Here is a 22,301-nt window from a genome sequence, read left to right as displayed (position 1 = left end):
AGGCACTTACCGAGAAAGACGGTCGCCCTGATTAGAAGAGACATGGTAACCACATCGAAGGGGTCCCGGTCCAAGAGCTACAGCCAAAAACAGAGCAGATGAATTCGAGGCAGAACCAGCCACCCGAGCCGAAGCCCCTGACACCGGCCCCGGCGGGAGTTCCACCCCCAAACTGGTATCCAGTGGAACCCGAGGGCGTCTCTCGCCCTCTCTCTTGGTCGTGGGGACGACCTGCACCAAACAGAAGGAGCATCGCACCCCCAACTCGGGCTGAAGTTCACTCCAACTCACCGTGGGGGCTCCGTGAATCACTCGGGCGAGTCGTGCAGAACGACGCCGACCCATCCCTTCGCCCCCCGCCCCTCCGTCCCCGAGAGCCCCGTGCGCACTTCTACTCACTGGTGTTAAGGCACTTCCACGCCCGTTGCCCAAGGGGGAGGATCTGCTCCGTTCTCCAGAACAGTTTCAAAGCTCAGCCTCAGTCCCAACTTCTCCAATTCACCTAAATACGCCGGGCTGCGTCACGCCAAGGCGTTCCAGATGGGCATTTCGTAGGAAGACCTGGCTCGGGATGGGGCTGTGGGAGCTGCAGCCCTGGAATGGTCCAGCACTGGAGGCAGGTCCACGCTGTTTATGGTGGGGACTCGATGTGGCTCCGCAGGCACAACCCGAAGTGGCAAATTCGCCAGAACCGAAAGAGCGACGAGATTCGAAACAACCAATAGACCAGGCAGCATCTGCGGGGAGGGGGGGGGGGGGGGGGTGGGTGGGGGGGGGGCGAAGAAGTTGTCCCGTAAACAAAAGGGAAGGAGATCTCAGCTGGTCGATACAAAAGAGCCTGCAACAGAAATGATCCAGAACTGGAAATCTACTCAGCCACAAAGAAATTCCCCACAATGGCCCACAAATCACCAGAATGCAGGTTGATTTCCACGGGAAACATCAACTGCAGAGACCAGGAGCATTATTCACAAGAAATGGAATTTGTCCGATCTGGAAATTCATCAGAAGTGAAGCTCTACCTGAAATAAAAATCATACTTTCGATCATTTCACGCCATCTAAAAATTCAGCAGAACATTAAATGGTAGATCCACAACTCCCCGAGATTATAGATGACAAGAAACCAGACAGTCGCAACCACATGTGGCTCTGATGTTCAATCCTTGCTGGGGGCCTCATTTCTGTGAGGGCACTGGACAAAGTGGCAACTCTCGTCTTCCTTACAGGAGACAAAGTTAAAGAATTTCATGTTTGTTTCAACCTGGCAACAATGGAACCTTTACAAACAGTGAAAATTGGTAAGAACATCTCCTCCCCAATCTCCATCAGTACCTGAGCGCCACAGGGCTGTCTTCCAAGCTCCCTGCTCGACTCACTTTACACCTACAAATGTGTGGCTCGGTATGACAATAACACCATCTACAAATTTCCTGATGATACCATGGTAGTGGGTTGTATAAAGGAAAGGGATGAGTCACCATTCAGGAGGGAGATGAAAACATGGCTGAATGGGGCACCAACAACAACCTTGCACTCAATGTCACCAAAACCAAGGAGCTGTGTGTTGACTTCAGGAAAGCCAGAGGTGGACAATCCCAGGATCATTGGGGGATCAGGTGGAGAGGGTGAGCAAATTTAGGTTCTTGGGAGTCACTATCTCAGAGCATCTTTCCTGGAGCTAACACACCAAAGGCAGTGTTAAGAAAGATGTCAGCATCTTTACTTCCACAGGAGTTTGTGGAGGTTTGGTATGGCGCCATAAACCCTGGCAAATTTCTAGAAGTGTGGTGGAAAGTGTGCTGACCATACCATGGTCTGGTATGGGAACACCAATACCCCTGAGTTTAAAGTCCTCGAAAAGGTAGTGGAAACAGGCCCTCCCCGCCATCGAGTACATCTACAAGGATCATCAGACCTACACCATACAGCACATGCTCTGTTCTCGCTGCTCCCATCAGGAAAGAGGTCTTGGTGCCACAAGACTCGCACCAAGTTCAGGAACAGCTGCTACCCCTCCATCATCAGAATCCTCAACAACAAACTCAATCAAAGACTCATCTTACTTGTGCACTTTATTGATTTTCTATTTTATTCTCTCTTTATTGCAGTTTGTTTACATTCATTATCCGTTTACAGTTCTTTGTTTGTTTACACGTATAGGCTGTGTACAGTTTCTTTTGACTACCAGTTAGTGGTAATTCTTCCGCGCCCACAGGAAAAAAAGGAATCTCAGGGTTGTATGTAATGTCATGTGTGTACTCTGACAATAAATCAGAAAGGTGAAATCTGATAAATTACTAGAAATAGAAATTGCCACAACTGGGAAAATTTGTAATCAGAAAAAGAACAAAGCCAAACAAAAAAAAACCCAGGGCATGCATATAATTGGAACTAAAAATCATAACTTGAACATTACCAGATCTGCCAATTTCACCAGAAGCACATACATCAAGTGGAAATCATTTGAATCTAAAATTACCAGCACTAGTTCAATACATGTTTTCAATCCCAAAAACCGCAAGTGAAAATCTTTTCTCTTAGGAATTAATCAGAAGTAGATATTACCTCCGTTAGGTACTCAGCTGAATCTGAGGTAAGCAGAAGGTATATGAACAAAAAAAAAAACCAGGATAGAAAATTATCTAACTGGAAACCACCATCACTGGAACAAAGTGTCTTGAACTGGAAATCACTGGAACTAGAAACACTCGGAACTCAAAATCATCATGTCTGGAAGTTGCCAGAACTGGAAATAAACAAAACCAAAACTTACCAAGAAAGGAAATTATTCATGATGGAAATTCAGAATAAATCACCATAAATAGAAATAAACACTGCTGGAAAATGCCAGTTAGAAATAACCAGCATTGACCAAAGAGTGAAATGATCAGAACTGCAAATAGCCAAAGACACGGTCATCACCAAAATCAGAAATCACCAAATCCAAAACATCCCACAATGCGATCCTAAGAACTTGGGGAATATTTCTTCACATTATATTTCTAATAATTGATTATGAAAACACATTTCTATCTTAAACAATAACTTTTTGAATTCCACACTATGGTTAATCAACAATCCACATTTGTATAGTACCTCAAAATTGTAAAAATATTCCATGCTTCTTCACAGAAACAAATCTGATTGTAGGAAATGAAGAACGCACAATTTATCATAAACTAAATTTTATTTCTGGAATTATTTCAATTACAGGATGGTGCTGAGACAGGACCAAATTGTCAATATCTTATCAGAGCTGTGTACAGGGAGGAATAAATTGAAGTAGTGCAGAACACGAACACATATTTAAATAAGTTAATTTGCAAATTAGTTGGTGGGAGAGGGATTAATGATGCAGGCTACATGTCATATTAATCTAATACTCCTTCTATAGTACCTCCAAACCAAATTATGCTCATACTGTATGATTTGGGAGAGGGAGTCTGGAGTGTGCATCTGATGACAGAGCAGATTCCTGTTCCAACTGAGAGCATTCCTGGATCTTCAGTGGTGGTCCTCTTGGAAGAGGAAACATTAAGATTGTTCCAGTCCCATCTGCAGTCTTTTTACTGCAACATCATTTTCCTTATCCTTTTCTCTCTAACGAAATAACCGAATACATTTCTCAAATACAAAATAGTATCGCAGAGTCAACTTCATCACCAGCACATGAATAACAGATGAATTTTCACATGGCTTTCTTGCTCAATAGAAATATGATTATTGCATTTACATTTAAAAAATTAGTTACAATAAAGCTAGCTATGTCCATGAGGCAATCTTTCCAAGCATTTCTTTCCACACACAAAAATCATGGCAAGGGAACTATAATAGTTTTTTTTTTAAATCAGGACTATTCTTTTGTGTCATAAACCTGTAAATGGCAGCTGCATGATGTTCCCCTCTGAGTGTTGACCATTAGTGGAGTTGTCTTTCACGAGTTTGTTGTACCGGTAGTAGCAAGGCTGAAACAATGGAGAATAACATATCTGCAAATCAAAAACTATTTCCACATCCCACTTCCCCTTTGTCATGGATATCACCATCTGTTTGGCCTATATATTCCTAACATGGTCTCCAAAAATCACCTTCAAATGTGCTAGGGCAGATTGGATAACCTAGGCAACCACATAAAACAAGGTCTACAGAACCACATTTCAAACCATATATTTTATTATAGACTTCAACAGTAATCAAAACTCCGGTGCCTTTACCACAGCATATATTAATTTGTGGAAATTAAATGTGATACTTAATCCAGTTAATTACATCCAAAAGTATACCTTTTTAAACTACATTTGGACCATTGGTCCTGACCACAGGTTTCTGGAAATTCTGTTACTCTTGCCCATAAAAAAGGACTGGACTAGTATTAGGTGTGGTAAACCACTGTCTGTATATTTATGTCTAGGAACACCCATTGGCTGACTGTACCTGTGACCCCTCCCACAATCTCCTGAATAAAGGTGACTGTTCCACAGCTGCCTCCCCAGTTCAGGACAGTCGACCAGCATGGACATGTCTCCATTCTATTGTGAATAGAATGCTAATAGAATCCTATTAGCTTTACATAACTTCAGTCTTTTAGAGTCATTAGGCATTCCTTTCTTCCTTATTGATGAAGCTAACCATATCATGAACCCAAATAGAAAGATTAAGAACATTTGTATTCACAACAGGTTCTATACAAAACAAAGTATTACTAATAAATCCTAAAATATCACAGAACATTTGATTTTGAAAACATCTCTTCCAAGATTGAAAGTGAAATTGGGAATGAATCTTAAACAATGCAGATTAAAGATGCACTGATTCAATGTCCAACCCTTGTGTCTGCTTCTTTTTCAAGTCAGAGGTTACACTAGTATTGGTTGTGGCACCTAAACAAGGTTCAAGTTCTGCTCCTAGTTCTGATTTCTTTGATGCAGAAATCTGTCGTACCAGATACTTGTCAACCTTGTTTCCCACCTCTGGTGCCTTCCTCTCCTCAAATCGATTTACAGATTTCATGATGCCTGCATCGATGTTTTCATTCAAACACTGGAACAAAGCCCATACCTCCTTCCGGAATCTGGGACTCATACCAAAGTAAACGATAGGGTTGTAGAAGCTGGCAGATTTAGCGATAAGACTGGCCAATATGCTCGTGATTGCTGGTGCACTGTAACCACATGCTGACCACATTGAGATTACAGCATAAGGGGACCAAGCCAGAATAAAGGCTGTGCAGATTACACAGGACACCTGTAAGGCAGAACACAACAACTGTTATATCAAGATTCAATCTGAGAATCGTTGCTGCTTCTCGACTGAATTCTACATAAAAGGTAATCAACTCTGCTTCTCTTTTCACATAGCCTGACTTGCACAGTATCTCCCACATCGGCTTTATATTTTCAATGGTACAATCTGAAGTTAAACCTTCTACTAATTAAATATTTATTCAATGCAGTTCACAGTAAATGAAGCTCCAGATATATTTCTGTAGCACCAATTATCTTTAAAACATGGGTGGGGAGAGTTAGAACCATTATCTATCTTCAATTGACCTTTTCATTCAGTTCTCAACTACTCCCATTGTAGCCTCATGATGCCTTCACAAAGTGCTGATTGCAGAAGTTGTTGCAAGTGCAATATACTTTTATCAGGAAGAAAGCTAGACTGTACAGGTTTCATGTTCTGCCTTCAGCTAATGAGGGTGAAGCCACGAAGGAGATTTATGGTACCATCTGCAAAGCTCAGATGTCCCATCCTGATGGTGCCATGATTATTGCTGGCGACTTTAATTATGCCAACCTGAAAACAGTCTGACCACAGTTTCAACAGCAATATCAACAGCAAGACTTCTTTGAGATCATGGATTGGAGCTGTTTCAGGGAGGCAGCCAGGATAACATCACTCAGTAACTGGCTACATCAGCAAGTGCACTGAGAATGTCAGAGTTCAAATTCTTCACAACCAGGGCTAACCAGAAACCATTGTTGGATGAAGAGGTCCAGGCCCTTCTTAGAGCTCATGATGCTACCTTTAGGTCAGGGAACAGGATGGCACCAAGATCAGCCAAGGCAGAACTCTCCCATGCAATCCAAAAGGCCAAGCAGGGGTGTGTGCAAAAGATCCATAGACAGCTGTGTTTCAGGGGTAACATGAGGTGCATGTGTCAAGGGATCAAGATTAGAACAGATCATGATTCCTTGTGAATTATGGACAATTACATTACACTTCCGGACAGACTGCACAGTTTGATGAGAAGAACAGGATGATGTCGAAGAAAGGTCTTTGTCCCCCTGCATAGCTGCGGCCGAGGTGAGGAGAAACCTATCCAAGGTAAATTCACACAAGGCGGGGACAGATAACATACCTGGTCAGGTACTAAGGCCTACGCAGACCAATTAACGGAAGTCTTCATAGACATATTCAACATCTCACTGCAGCAGTCCATCATTCCCACAGGGTTCAAGACAGTCACCATTCCCAATACCCAAGGCGGCGATAAAAACAGGCCTTAGTGACTTCCACCATAATGAAATGCTTCCAGAATCTGGCGATGGCATCAAAGCACAAATTTCAATTGGCCTACAGAAGCCTTATTCCTTCACTTTGCCCTGACCCATTTGGAGAAGAGTGCCTCATATGCTTTCAGCTCAGTGTTTAATACAATCATTCCTCAGATGCTGTTGGAAAAGCTGTCCTTGCTGGTACTCAACATGGCTCTCTCTGTGACTGGATTCTGGATTTCAGTAGCAGAGCATTGAGCACCATCACACTGATACAACTCAAGGCTGTGTGCTTAGCCCACTCCTGTTCACGCTACAGACCATGACTGCATGTCCAACAGTGTCATCAAGTTTTCAGATGACAACATAGCTGCTCTACAGAGAAGAGGTGGAAAATCTCATGACATGGTATGAGAGTCTCAACATGGACAAGATGAAGGAGATGATCATGGAATTCAGGAGGACCAGGAATGACCACCCTCCACCACATATCAACAACTCTGTAGTGGAGAGAATGGAGAGCACCAAGTTCCTTGGACTTCACTTAACTATTGACCTATCATGGACACACACCATCTCCCCACCTGTCAGGAAGGTGCAACAGTGACTACACTTCCTGATAAGACTGAAGTGAACAAGGCTACCAGCCACCATTATGTGAAATTTCTACAGGAGCTCTATCGAGACTGTCCTGTCCAGCTGCATCACAGTGTGGTACAGTTACTGCAGAGAAATGGATCGGAGGTCAATCTACAGGACCAGATGACCGGAATCACCCTCACCACCATCGTTGCAACCTATCAGGATTGTTGTCGGAAGAGTGTGCGCAAAATCACCGAGGACCCCTTCCATCCCACACACAGCACCTTCAGATGCTCCCATTGGAAAGAGAAACAAGAATATCAGAGCCAACACCACCAGGGTGAAGAATAGCTTCTTTCCACGGGCAGTGAGAATGCTGAACGACCAAAGGAACTGTTCACACTAACCATCTGAGATTCTCATTTTGGCAAAATATTTATTTATTTGTATATCTAAATACTTGTCTTGCGTATGTATTGTTTGTCTGGTTGCGTGTTTTGCACTGAGAACTGGAGAAGGTTATTTCATCATGTTGTATTTGTACAATTGGATGATAATGAATTTGAACTCTGGCAGCTCATTTCAGATAACTAGCACTCTCCATGTGGAAGAATCTGCTCCTCTATTTGCCTTATCTATGATGTTCATAATTTTATAACCCTCTCCAAAGTCCATCCTCAACCTTCTGCTCTCTCTCTCTCTTTATGAGTTCTCCATTTCAGGCAACATTTCACTTACTCTCTTCTGCACTCTTTCTAATACCAGCATACCTTTTTGTGGTGTTGCAACCAGGACTGTACACAGTACTTCAAGGGCAGCCTGACCAATGTAGTGGGCAGTTGCTAGAAGTGGTCAGAACTGAGAGGACATATTTTTCTCTTGAACAAACTAAGTACTGAGACGGTTTCTGCAGTCCTCCTAAGATTGCTGAAGGACAGCGTAGTCTTTTGTGTTAAGAACGGTGCAAAATATTTTAAAGTGGGGTTGTTGTTCATCATTGCCTCACTGAGTACACAGATGAAAAAGTCCTTAATTTGATATTAAAACAAAATAAGCTTAAAAAAAAATAGAGCACATCAGGCAACATCTGCAGAGAGAGAAAAAAACCAGGTGATGTTTCAGGTCATAGACCTTTAATCAGAACTGGTGTTTGGAGAAAATTGTGACAGTGATTAGAAGCCTTCAATCCCGCTGGCCTGGAATTGGGATGGTGAAGTACAATTTTCATTCCAACTTGCCATTCGATATATGCCGAGGGAAGAAAGCAGTGACTGTTCACTGTAAGGGTTAAAATGACTTGAAAGCATATTCTGTGAGAAGCCAGCAGATATTGTTGACAGGTAGCGTCTCCTAGTAACAGCCAGTTTCAAGGGTGTAACTATCTTTCTGCAGGTTTAAGATAAACAGTTTTGAATTCTCCTTTGTTCTGTGAAGATGGAAAGAATGGAGATGGCCCAAATACTTTTATTTACCGTTTATAATCATTGTTTCAATCATCGTTTTAAGCATTGTTTAATTGTTTTATCATCATTTTTTTAGTACTGTTCCAGAAAGTAGTAATGTAGTAAATGTTAAGGTTTAATAAACCATGAAAAACTCAACTGCAACTTTAGTACGGGCTTATAAAGGAAGATAGTCTCAATATTTAGTCAATAAAATCAGTTATTAACTTATTTGTCAATAAAAGATGGAATTTAAGACATAGAAAGTTGGAAAATGGATTTGCAGTTCACACTGGATCGATGGGACTCTGCTGAGAGCACAACAAAGGAGGCACAAATGTTAACAGCATCAAGAAGCAGTAAGCCTGACTAAAGGTTCCTTCTTTGTGTTTATTGCAAGTTAAAACACAGTTTGGAGAGAAACTGCTGCTTGTCCGATGAGAAAAGCTTGGTTTTGGAGTAACTGCTGTGCATGTTTGATGTCTCAGTGAGAGAATTAACTGGATAGATATGATGGCAGCTGCTGCACCCAAGGAGGTTTGTGTTGAGAAGATGAAGAAAAAGGAACCTATAGAAGAATTGCAAAGTCAATAATTAGAGTCAAGTGGAAAGAAAGCAACTCTTCAAGCAAGACTGAGGATATAGATAAGAAGGTTACAACTGCTGGCTATACAGATCCCTTAGAGTTACTGCAAAAAAAAAACATTAATAGAAACTAAGATCAGCCACAAGGGAATGGCTGAAGCTGTGGCACAAAACGGTGATGAGGAAGATGGGCCATCAAAATGGAGACAGGGTCAGATATTAAGGCAACAGCTGACATCCAGGACCTAAGGGTGTCGAATGCTAGAAGAGGATTTCTAGATTGGGCTCCAGTATTACAAGTTCTGCATCTACATGTGTAAAGATTCAGGTTGATGTAGCAGCACTTGAAGCAAAAAAAAATACTTCACATTAAACTCTACTTAGAAGTTGTTGAAAACATAAAAAATGTAATGAAATGGCTACTTTTAAGGATTTAATGGAGTTTATTGAAGGGCAAATGAACGTTGTTACACATCCAATGTATTGCATTATCAAAGGCACTCAAACAGTACATAAAGAAGTTGAGAAGTCCAAATCGTATCCTCAACCAAAATTTTTTAAAAAGTACATTTGCCACCTCTCTGACAGTGGCAGATAAAGAAATGAAGGAAAATGAAAGTTTGCCTGTTGCGAGGAAATATTTGTTCTGTAATGATAAGCATGATTTGGAAAATTTGTTCACAGGTGGAAAAGACGCATAGTGAGAAAATCACTTTCTTCATGGAAAATGGAGTATGTTTTGGCTGTCTGTGTAAAGGACACCAACAAAAACTGCAGAAAGTGACTCAGCTCCAACATATGTAGTTGCAAGCATCCTAAAATGTTACACATCTTCCAGGAAAAGAAGAAAACAGAAAAGAAACAAGCGACAAGAAGCAACTGAAAACCGTGCTGAAGCCTCAGTATTGACAAATAGTTTTACAGGGCTGGTGAAAATAACTGCAACCTTTTGATAATACCTGTGCAGGTCAAGGCCAAGAAAGGAAGTGCAAAAGTGCATACTTATGCATTTCTTGACCCAGGAAGCACTGCGTCATTTTGCACCGTGGGGCTATAGAATAAGCTTAATTTAAGAAAGAAGGTCAAAAATTCTATTGAGAACTATAGGTCAAGTTAAACACATTGAAACCAAGATTTTTTTCAGGCCTAGAGATCGTCGGGCTGGATAGTAACAATTTTTGTGACCTCCCAGGTGTATACACTCAGAAAACTATGCTTGTGGAAACATCTCACATCAAAACAACATTAAACCATGGACTCATTTGAAAAATGTTTGTTTGCATGAAATCAACTCAGGGATGGAGTTGCTGATTGGTTCAGATGTACTAAAAGCTCTGGAACCACTAGATATGATAAAGAATGTGGGAGATGGACCTTATGCTGTCAAAGCTATGCTTGGTTGGATGATTAATGGATCATTAGGAGAAAGAAGAGGTTCAAAATCAATCTGCTATAAGTATCAACAAGATATCAATTGTTAACGTTGTTAAGCTGTGGAAGTAACAGTTCAAGAATAACTTTCCTGAGAGCATCAGGGATGACCAAGAACCTTCAAAGGAAGAACAGCAGTTCTTGGGATCAGTGTCAAAATCTGCCAAGCTGGTTACTACTCATTATTGCATTGGATTACCTTTGAGGAAAAGGGAAATGTGCATGCCTGTTACTGACAACAGATACCGAATTTGAAGAGAAGATTCTTCCTTTCATTCAGACTACACCAAATGCATGTCTGATATGATATCCAAAGGATATGCAGAGAAAGTACCAGATAACATTTTGGAAAATAGTGATGGCAAAAAATGATACTTACCACATTATGGAGTTTTGCATCCACAAAAGAAAAAAAAAACTGTGTGGTGTTTGATTGTGGAGCAACCTTTTGTGGAGTTTCACTAAATTCTCAACTCTTAGAGGGTCCAGATTTGACCAGTTCATTGAGAGGAGTCTTAACTAGATTCCATACAGAACCTGTCTTCATTACTTCAGACACTGAAGTAATGTTCCACCAGATGAAAATACTGAATGAAGTCCATGACTTGTTATGATTCCTTTGATGGTCTGATGGAGACTACAGTCTGGTGGAATACAGAATGTCAGGGCACCTATTTGGAGCGACTTCATCACCAAGTTGTGCAAATGCTGCCCTTAGGAAGTGTGCTGAGGACAATATGGAGCAGTTTAGCTCTCAAGCTACAAGCACCATCAGGAATAACATGTGGATGACTGTCTCACTTCTACAGCTACAGTTAAAGAAGCAATAGCTCTTTATCATGAGTTCAAAGTGATCTGCAACAAAGGAATTTTTTAAAATTACCAAATGGACAAGTAACAGTCGGCAGGTATTAGATACCACACCTGAAAGAGAGAGGGTGAAAGAAATAAAGAATCTGGGCCTAGACCACGACATCCTTCCTGTGGAGAAGGTGTTAGGTGAACAATGGTGTGTTCAATGTGACGTTTTTAAGTTCAAAATCATTTTGAAGGACCAACCTCTTAAAAGAAGGGGGGATTCTATCAACAGTCAGTTTGATATATGATCCTCTAGGAATATTGGCACCAGTGTCACGATTGCCAAGAAGATGCTGCAAGCTTTGTGTAGGAAGAAGATTGGTCAGGATGATGAGATACCAGAATCCATGATACAAAAATGGTTGTGTTGGATGCAGGATCTTCGTAAGCTGGAAGATTTCAAGATTGACAGAAGCTTCAAACCCAGAAATTTCAGAACTGTGACATCTGCTCAATTGCATCACTTTGCAGATGCAGATGGTTACGGTGCATTGTGGATTTGCAATAGGTAAAGCCAGAGTGGCTCAATTGAAACCAGCCACTATCCCACGAATGGAGTTAACAGCTGCTACTATGGTGAGCAGAATGGATACAATGTTGAAAAAAAAAGTTGCAGATGAAACTAATAGACTCCATGTTTTGGACTAATAGGATCTCTGTGCTCAAATTTCTTCTTCTTTGGCTTGGCTTCGCGGACGAAGATTTATGGAGGGGTAAAGTCCACATCAGCTGCAGGCTCGTTTGTGGCTGACAAGTCCGATGCGGGACAGGCAGACACGGTTGCAGTGGTTGCAAGGGAAAATTGGTTGGTTGGTTGGGGTTGGTTGGTTGGTTGGGGTTGGGTGTTGGGTTTTTCCTCCTTTATCTTTTGACAGTGAGGTGGGCTCTGCGGTCTTCTTCAAAGGAGGTTGCTGCCCGCCGAACTGTGAGGTGCCAAGATGCACGGTTTGAGGTGATATCAGCCCACTGGTGGTGGTCAATGTGGCAGGCACCAAGAGCTTTCTTTAGGCAGTCCTTGTACCTCTTCTTTGGTGCACCTCTGTCTCGGTGGCCAGTGGAGAGCTCGCCATATAACACGATCTTGGGAAGGCGATGGACCTCCATTCTGGAGACGTGACCTACCCAGCGCAGTTTGATCTTCAGCAGCATGGATTCGATGCTGTCGGCCTCTGCCATCTCGAGTACTTCGATGTTGGAGATGAAGTCGCTCCAATGAATGTTGAGGATGGAGTGGAGACAACGCTGGTGGAAGCGTTCTAGGAGCCGTAAGTGATGCCGGTAAAGGACCCATGATTCGGAGCCGAACAGGAGTGTGGGTATGACAATGGCTCTGTATATGCTAATCTTTGTGAGGTTTTTCAGTTGGTTGTTTTTCCAGACTCTTTTGTGTAGTCTTCCAAAGGCGCTATTTGCCTTGGTGAGTCTGTTGTCTATCTCGTTGTCGATCCTTGCATCTGATGAAATGATGCAGCCGAGATAGGTAAACTGGTTGACCGTTTTGAGTTTTGTGTGCCCGATGGAGATGTGGGGGGGCTGGTAGTCATGGTGGGGAGCTGGCTGATGGAGGACCTCAGTTTTCTTCAGGCTGACTTCCAGGCCAAACATTTTGGCAGTTTCTGCAAAACAGGACGTCAAGCGCTGAAGAACTGGCTCTGAATGGGCAACTAAAGTGGCATCGTCTGTAAAGAGTAGTTCACGGACAAGTTGCCCTTGTGTCTTGGTGTGAGCTTGCAGGCGCCTCAGATTGAAGAGACTGCTATCCGTGCATTACCGGATGTAAACAGCGTCTTCATTGTTGAGGTCTTTCATGGCTTGTTTCAGCATCATGCTGAAGAAGATTGAAAAGAGGGTTGGTGCGAGAACGCAGCCTTGCTTCACGCCATTGTTAATGGAGAAGGGTTCAGAGAGCTCATTGCTGTATCTGATCCGACCTTGTTGGTTTTCGTGCAGTTGGATAACCATGTTGAGGAACTTTTGGGGGCATCCGAGGCGCTCTAGTTAATTTGCCAAAGCCCTGTCCTACTCATGGTGTCGAAGGCTTTGGTGAGGTCAACAAAGGTGATGTAGAGTCCTTTGTTTTGTGCTCAAATACATCAACAATAAAACCACAGGGTTTCGAACTTTTGAGGCTAACAGAATCACTGAATTGATAAAGTCTCACGTCCAATCCAGTGGACGCTGTTAACAATCCTGCCAACCTGGCTTCCCAGGGTTGAAAGTCAAATCTTTTCTGAAGAATGAAATGTGGGTGTCAGGGCCTCTATTTCTTCTACAGACTCAAAAGGAGTGACCTCAAAATCTTGATAAATTAAAATAAATTTTACTGGAAAACCTGAAATCAACAGAGAAGATCCTGAAATCAGGCGAAAAACTGCAAATGTTGTTCCCGCTGAATCCATTCTCATCCTGGAATAGTTTGGAAAGGAAAATAGCATGGATCTCAGATTTAAAAGTGGGTTCTGAATCATAGCAGAAACAAAACTATGTTCTTGCTCAATTTCAATTGAATAACATCCATCATTAGGAAGACAGATAACCTTGAGACACAAAAGAAATCGACATCTCACAATTCACAGTTAAAGAATTGATTAATGCTAAGATGGAGATAATCTGCTTTTGCCAGCAGAAGAGAACTGCAGATGAAATTTCAAGTCTGAAAAAAAGGAATGAATATCAAAAGGACAAGCAACATTTGTAAACTCAACCTTGTTCTCGAGAACGGTGTTTAAGAGTTGGTGGGTGCATTAGTCGGGCAGCAATGCTGGCCAAAGATTTTCACATTTTTGATCTAATTCTTCAACATGTTCATGAAGAGAGAGATTAGAGAAAGATTAGAGTGGTTGTAACCTTATGTTATTTCGACTACAAGAAAAAATATTCGATTTGTGGTGCACTAGACTAAGTAGAAAGATTGTAACAAAGTGTGTTGTTTGTCGGTGTAAATACTCCTGGATGACAGCTGATGGCAGGTTTGCCTCTGGACAGAGTCTCTCCATACATGTTGGAGTTGATTATTTTGGACCTTTTGAAGTGAAGCGTGCAAGGAGTGTTGTGAAGTGCTACGGTGTAATTATCACATGTTTCCCCAATAAGAGCAATTCACATCTATGTGCCATCATCACTGGATACAGATTCTTTCATCAATGCCCTTAGGTGTTTTATTGCCAGATGTGGACGTGAAGGAACTACGATCTGACAATGGCAGAAAGAAATTAATTGGATCAGTGCAAAAAGTCCTTAGTTCAATCTTAGATGGACTAAATCTTAATGAGGAAGGCCTTCATACAGTTCTATGTGAAGTTGAAGCTATCCTCAACAGTTGTCCAATTACTAAGACTTCAAAAGATACAAATGATCTTGAAGCACTTACCCAGAACCACTGAGGGCAAGTTTTCATTCTTTGGTGTCCTCTACTGGTAAATAACTTGCAAATTTTGAGATCCTGCTTAAGATTCCATTTGTCCTAACCTTCCCTTCCCACCTCTCGGCAACTTGAAGCTAACTTGCTTCATCCATTTCCTTCTTCATGAAGAAGGACATGATATGTTTTTCTCTCTTCACAGATGCTACCTGAGATGCTGAGTGTTTCCAGTATTTTCTGATTTTGCTTGACAATCTGGACATCTGGTCCCTAAAAGTCCACTCTCCAGGCAATAAGTTAAAATTAGAAAAAAAATCTTCTGTTAATATTTGGATTCTTGCTTAAAAAAAAACTTTATTTTATCCTATTAAGTTCAAACATCTGCGCGACAGAAATCAAATCCAGCTTGTCAAGTACCTTGGCTTCAAATTAAGGTATAGGGCTAAATTTCAGCTTTATGGTACTATATTACAGTGCAATGGCTAGTTGGTTGGCCAGCCTAACAATTGCACAGCAGCCAACAGATTCTGAGGCTGAAACAGTTTCCACGTCACTCTACATTTCAAACTGCTATTTGCCTTAAAACTTTGACATATGCAAATATTGTTTAATTCACAGTTAATGTTTTGAAAAAAAATTTGGAAATTTTACAAACCTCATTCCAGCATTTATTTCAAAATATTTTAAAGATTTTATCGAGCTGGAATGGAACAATGCATAAGTAATGTACTGCAGGCTAACCAATACTGCAAACAGATCAGTGGGAAGGCATATCTGGCACATTGTTTAAATTCATTATGGGTAATGGACATCCCTGGCAAGGCCAGCATTCATTGGTTGTCTTGAAAGGTGCTCATAAAGTGCCGATTCTTTAACCAACAACACATTCCAGTTCTTACCCATGTTATTTCACGTTCCACTTGGCGCTGGTGTGTGCTGATCTCACCTCTTTTGGCACATTTGTGACTGTATCTAACCATCTTTATTATGGATACGTAGGAGAAAATCATGATCGAAACAGGGAGGAAGAAACAGCAGAGGAATATGCCAATAATATAGCATTTGTAGGCCATCGAGTAGGTTGCCTGGATCCAGTTGATTTCACAAGTGCCGTACATGCCATCTATAATAGTTCAAATTCATTGTGAACATAGAGCATTGGAATCAATAGACAATAGGTAGCCATATTAACAATTTCCATTATTCATAAGATACTTTGAATGAAGCTTAGATTCTGAAGGATTTAATTTTATAATAGAAATAATTTTTGAACTTCTCAGGATGATTGACTATTTTACAATACTGACCTGAACATGAAAGACTTCTACTAAAACATACAAAAACACAAGGCAACCTCATATCTGAGAACCTCATATCTCATTCTTCTATTCACAATGCTGTCGGTGACCAGTGCTGCTTTTTGTCTCTCCACAATAGACGAGGATGCCTTGCTTCATGTACTCAGACGGCAATTCCTTTGATCTGGGCAGCTTCCTTATCAATCCCCATAGAACTTGCAAATCACGCTGATTGCTTCAAATAATTCTAATGACATGTAAAAGAGGGTTTCTTCCTTTTGCCAGGTCAGATTTTCGACTGATGGCTAAAACACTACCTTTGCTGGCTTCATGTGGACCATCTAACCATGGGAAGATGGCTTTAATTCAGTCATGTTCAAGGATTGATGTCACCAACTGCACCCTCTATCTACTTCTGGAAGGTGGAAGGAGAGCCCACAGTTCAAACAGTGAGGAGCACATGGTACTAAAAGTACACAGACACAGTTAGCAGATGAATTTGCAGGCAAGCTGGCACCAGCAATCTGGTCCACAAAACTTAATTTCTCAGCTAATAGATCATAAAATATGGACATTTTTCTATATTTTAAACATAATTATGATATTTCAGCTTCTACTTTAATGTTAAGAGCATGTTCCAATTTTTAAAAATCATTCTATAAAATATTACCAAACAATAATTTTTTTTCCCTCCTGATTTGCTGGTTATTTAAGGTGATTCACACACAGCTTGTTCAGCTAGATGGGATTTTAGCTGCTAAATGCCAGAAGCACTTTTAACTAACCCTCGGTAGCAATCAGTGTCAGAAGGGAGAAAACTGTGACACAGATCACAGAGAATATAGATCACTTTGCTTGATGTCAGTGGCTTCATTGCAGAACCCGAGCCGTTACGTAGGACGTGTAAATATATTTATCTATAGTTGCATTCTTCCTTCATTGCCATGAACATGTCATGAAATGAGTTATTTTGCAGCATTATTGTGCATTACAGGTGCAAAAATTGCTGAAAATTACATTTCTGTAAATAATTTTAAAAATAAATAAATTAGTGCAAAAGAAGAAAAGAGTGAGGCAGTGTTTATAGTTCATTGTCCTTTCAGAAATCTGATGGGGAAGGGGAAGTTTGTGTAACATTGGGTGTTCGTCTTCACAATCTGGAAACTCCTTTCTGATGGTAGCAGTGAGAAGAGGGCATGGCCTAGGTGGTGAGGGTCCTTGATAGAGACTCTTTTCTCGAGACACTGCCCCTTGTAGGTGTCCTTCGTGGAGTGAAGATTAATGCCCAATGTGGCTCTAGCTGAATACACAACTTTCTGTACCCTTTTCCTATCCTGTGCTTTGGCAACTCCATATCAGACAGTGTTGCAACCAGTCAGAATGCTCTCCATGGTACACATGTAGAAATTTGCAAGAGTCTTTGGTGACATACCAAATCTCCTCAAACTCCTATGTAACTATATATAGCCACTGGTGAGCCTTCTTCATGATTGCCTCCACATAATGGCCCCAGGATAGATCTTCAGAGATGCTGACACCAGGAATTTGAAGTTCTTTTCCCTCTCCACTGCTGACCCTTTTATGAGGACTGGTTTCCCCTTGCTGAAGTCCACCATTAGTTCCTTAGTTTGCTAATGCTGAGTGCAAGATTATTGTTGTATCTCACTCAACTAGCTGATCTATCTCACTCCTGTATGCTAACTCATTACTCTGTGATCCTGCCAATGACCAGGGTGTCACTGGCAAATTTGTAGATGGCATTTGAATTACTCAGCTCCTTAACTTGGGATACAGAGCAATCTCATTTCTCTTAAGCATAATGAATGATCGAGCAGGCCCAAGGGGTTGTTTGGCTCTCACCTGCTCCTGTTTCTTGTTGGTAATGTTTAAACTGTTGCTTCTTTTCCAAGTAGTAATAACATAAAAATCTGGTTACATCAACATAAAGATGGAATTAACAATGCTTAATAGGGGACCAAATGATATTTCTAAATATTGCAAATTAAGAAATAGATGGGTTGTGGACATTCTTTGAAACTAGATTATGATAGGCTACTTCACTCCCTCTGTGCAGAAATGACTGTCACATTATAGATATACTGTGTATGACTAACACATTGATTTCAATGACTTGGCAATAACCAAACATTTTCAAGTCAAGGATTTCAATAAATTATGATAAATTATAGTAACTTAAATCCTGAGCTCCAAAGACACCCCTGTCTTTTGCCAAGCTGCTTCAATTCAGTTACAAAACTGGCATCAATTTGATAATGCAAACCAGAGCATAAAGAATTTCTGGAAGGTGCTCTGAACATACATTTGCTTTCCTAACATGTTCATCTGTCACAAATAAATTGAAGAATGTCATGCACTATTTGTCCTTGGTAATGGATAGACTGAAGACATTTTCTAATGTACAATAAGCCAAGATGAGAAACCAGAAGTGAAATGCTGATCTAGAATCTGAACTAGTTCAAGACTAGTTCAAAACTCACCACACTATTGAGTACATCTACAGGGAACACTGACGATTGAAGGGCAGCAGCAATCATCAAAGACCCACACCACCCAGCACAAGCTCTGTTTTCACTGCTGCCTTCAGGAAAGGGGTCTAGGTGCCACAAGACTCGCACAACCAGGGTTCAGGAACAGCTACTGCCCCGCCACCGTCAGACTCCTCAGCAACAAACTTGACCAGGGACTTATTTAAGGACTCTTATTTGTACACTTTATTGATTTTCTTAGCTCTCCTTGTACTGCACAGTTTGTTTATCTATTTACAGTTCTTTTGATTGCTTACATGTTCACACTGTGCACAGTTAATTCTTTCCACAACTAATTAGTGGTAATTTTGCCGTGCCCGCAGGAAAAAAAAGGAATCTCAGAGTTGTATGTGATGTCATACATGTACTCTGATAATAAATCGGAAATCTGAAATAACAATTAAATATAGATGCAGTATATTTTCAGCATGAGTTAAGCAACGTTAAATCATTCACTGGAGCTTCATCTTGTGCAAGCTTTGGGTCGTATTAGAATTCTGTTTTCTTTTTAAAAGATCACAACATTTTCAATTGTTCAAGACAGAGAAAACCAGGCAACACTCAAATATTTACCAAGCAGAATCAACCAGAGGACCTGCATGAATGCCAGTGGTGCTAACAATGAGGCTGAAGATGGTTTGCATTGGTGAACAAGGCTTTTGGAGCACCCTTGTTTGTACTGGAGAACATCCCTATAATCTCTATCCCTTCTTTATCCCTATAATCTCCTCCAGCCCAACAAGGGTCATCCCAGAGTTTAATCCTCTATCACTAACACCTACCCCAACAGCTCAGCAATTTCCACTCAAAAGCACTCTACTTAATATCTCTATATCTGCCTTCTCCATATTCCATTAAATCTACCTCTATGACAAAACTTTCAATGATCAAAAGGCTTTCAAAGCTTGGAAAGGGATCTGGACCATCTGGAAAAACAGGCTGAAATGGCAAATGGAATTTAACGCAGACAAGTGTGAGATGTTGCATTTTGGAAGGACAAACCAAGATAGGTGTTACAAACCGCACGTAATGAGCAGCATTAGACAATGAATGAAACAGACAGTGTTTAATTTCGCGCCCCTCCGCCCGCGCCCCTCCGCCCGCGCCCCTCCGCCCGCGCCCCTCCGCCCGCGCCCCTCCGCCCGCGCCCCTCCGCCCGCGCCCCTCCGCCCGCGCCCCTCCGCCCGCGCCCCTCCGCCCGCGCCCCTCCGCCCGCGCCCCTCCGCCCGCGCCCCTCCGCCCGCGCCCCTCCGCCCGCGCCCCTCCGCCCGCGCCCCTCCGCCCGCGCCCCTCCGCCCGCGCCCCTCCGCCCGCGCCCCTCCGCCCGCGCCCCTCCGCCCGCGCCCCTCCGCCCGCGCCCCTCCGCCCGCGCCCCTCCGCCCGCGCCCCTCCGCCCGCGCCCCTCCGCCCGCGCCCCTCCGCCCGCGCCCCTCCGCCCGCGCCCCTCCGCCCGCGCCCCTCCGCCCGCGCCCCTCCGCCCGCGCCCCTCCGCCCGCGCCCCTCCGCCCGCGCCCCTCCGCCCGCGCCCCTCCGCCCGCGCCCCTCCGCCCGCGCCCCTCCGCCCGCGCCCCTCCGCCCGCGCCCCTCCGCCCGCGCCCCTCCGCCCGCGCCCCTCCGCCCGCGCCCCTCCGCCCGCGCCCCTCCGCCCGCGCCCCTCCGCCCGCGCCCCTCCGCCCGCGCCCCTCCGCCCGCGCCCCTCCGCCCGCGCCCCTCCGCCCGCGCCCCTCCGCCCGCGCCCCTCCGCCCGCGCCCCTCCGCCCGCGCCCCTCCGCCCGCGCCCCTCCGCCCGCGCCCCTCCGCCCGCGCCCCTCCGCCCGCGCCCCTCCGCCCGCGCCCCTCCGCCCGCGCCCCTCCGCCCGCGCCCCTCCGCCCGCGCCCGTGTCTTTTAAATTTGATGCCCAGATTAATGTTGAACTGATGGGCCAACTGGAGCTGTGCCTGCTACAGGCTCAGAATTTCTCCTTGCGTCGCAACATCCACAAAGCTTCCAAGACCCTGGCACCAGTCTCTCCAGTGACCTTCACTGTTAGTCACACTCAAAATGAAGCACTTTGCTTCCCAAAAGACCCTCCTAGCACAGGTCAATCCCCCAGAAAGGCCCACAAAAATGACTGGCCTGAAGAGGTGCTTCAAAAAGCTGTTTCTCTGCATCAGTCAGAATGATTCTCCCTTGCAAAATTACAAAAATGTATTGAATCTGAAACAGACTGTGACAAACCTTCCCCTAGTTATTCCAATGTATCGAATTGTCTCTGGGCTGTTACTCGAGTTGTGATGGTGCTTGTGTGAAATGTTTTATGTTATCTGTGACCATTCAGTTCCCCCTATCTATACTATCCCTTACAGTGATAATTCTGTTTTACTAAACAGGAGCCTGTCATGTAGGACATACACAGTAAATGGTTGGGCATTGAGGAGCATGAAAAAAGAGGGATCTGGGAATACAGAAACATAATTCCCTGAAAATGGCATCACAGGAACTGTAGATAGGGTAGTAAAGAGAGATTTTTTGCAATACTGGCCTTTAAAATCAAAGTATTGAGTATAGGAATTGGGATTGTAGTGATATGTAATTACACCACTACGTCACCAGGGGTCATCCCAGTGAGCTTGTATATAAAGCAGTCTAGAGCTACATTCTAGCTTGCAGAGAGACAAGACCTCTTAGTGTATTTATTAGTTTATTAAAGCTGTCTTATACATTGCTGGTGTGGTTATTGTCAGTACAGGGATGTTATGGTAAAGTTGTACATGACTCTGGTAAGGCTAAATTTGGATATTGTGTGCAGTTTTGGTCACCTAACTATAGCAAAGATATTAATAAGATGGGAAGAGTGCAGGAAATATTTATTAGAATGTTGCCCAGACTTCAGAAATTAAGTTTCAGCGAAAGGTTAAACAGGTTAGGACTTTATTCTTTGGAGTATAGAAGAATGAGGTATTTAAAATTATGAGGGGTTTAGACAAAGTAAATGAAGGTAAGCTGTTTCCACTGAGGATAGGTGACATACAAACCTGTGGACAAAGGTTAAGGGTGAAAGGGGAAAGTTTAGTGGAACACGAGGGGGAACTTTTTCCACACAGAGAATGGTGCCAGCTGAAGTGGTGAATGTGGGCTCAATTTCAATTTTCAAGGAGAATTTGTACAGGTACATGGACTGGAAGGTATGGAGGGCTATGGTCAGGGTACAAGTCAGTGGGACTAGGGAGAATAATAGTTCAGCATGAAGGGCCAAAGGGCCTGTTTCTATGCTGTATTGTCCTATGGTCCTGAAATATTGCATAAACTAAAAACTGAGATGGCAGAAATACTCAGCTGGTTAGTGTTACGAGCCCAGGGGACCCCAAAACCCAGCAGCAATAGATATTCACCAAGAAAAATGTTACTTAAACAAAAGTTCCTTTTAATTATCTTTAAACATGAAAACAGGATCAAACTTTAACTTATTACTATTAACTTAACTAACCTAACTTAACCCCCTCCTAATTCTAAGCGCACGTGTATGTATGTTCAGAAAAGTTATTTGATGCACAGTCCAATCTCACTTCTCATTCCTCCAAGTTTACTGGTTGCAGGCAATTCTTATACTGTGCACAGAATTTAACATTTATCAAATTCACCAGGCTTTGGTGCTTGAAAGGTAAATGGTTACCACTCAGGAAGGATTTTGTCGGTTTTCAGAGAGATTTGTTGTTCGC

General features: G+C 42.9%; 2 protein-coding genes across 2 annotated transcripts in view; both read right to left on the bottom strand.

The window, feature by feature from the left end:
• coch (coagulation factor C homolog, cochlin (Limulus polyphemus)) overlaps positions 1-497 on the bottom strand; it is a 29,542-nt gene extending 29,045 nt beyond the window's left edge. The window contains exons 1-2 of the mRNA XM_069915248.1: positions 400-497; positions 11-77 (exon numbers count right to left, since the gene is read on the bottom strand). Of these exons, the coding sequence (XP_069771349.1) occupies positions 11-44 (34 nt within the window). The 5' untranslated portion in view covers positions 45-77; positions 400-497. The remainder of the gene's footprint in view (positions 1-10; positions 78-399) is intronic.
• Positions 498-3,248: 2,751 nt separating this feature from the next.
• opn6b (opsin 6, group member b) overlaps positions 3,249-22,301 on the bottom strand; it is a 31,378-nt gene continuing 12,325 nt past the window's right edge. The window contains exons 5-6 of the mRNA XM_069915485.1: positions 15,658-15,881; positions 3,249-5,246 (exon numbers count right to left, since the gene is read on the bottom strand). Of these exons, the coding sequence (XP_069771586.1) occupies positions 4,800-5,246; positions 15,658-15,881 (671 nt within the window). The 3' untranslated portion in view covers positions 3,249-4,799. The remainder of the gene's footprint in view (positions 5,247-15,657; positions 15,882-22,301) is intronic.

The sequence above is a fragment of the Narcine bancroftii genome, chromosome 2 (assembly GCF_036971445.1).
Source record: "Narcine bancroftii isolate sNarBan1 chromosome 2, sNarBan1.hap1, whole genome shotgun sequence".
Taxonomy (NCBI): Eukaryota; Metazoa; Chordata; class Chondrichthyes; order Torpediniformes; family Narcinidae; genus Narcine; species Narcine bancroftii.
The sequence above is the reverse complement of the archived record's forward strand: the minus strand, read 5'-3'. Positions and strand labels throughout refer to the sequence as shown.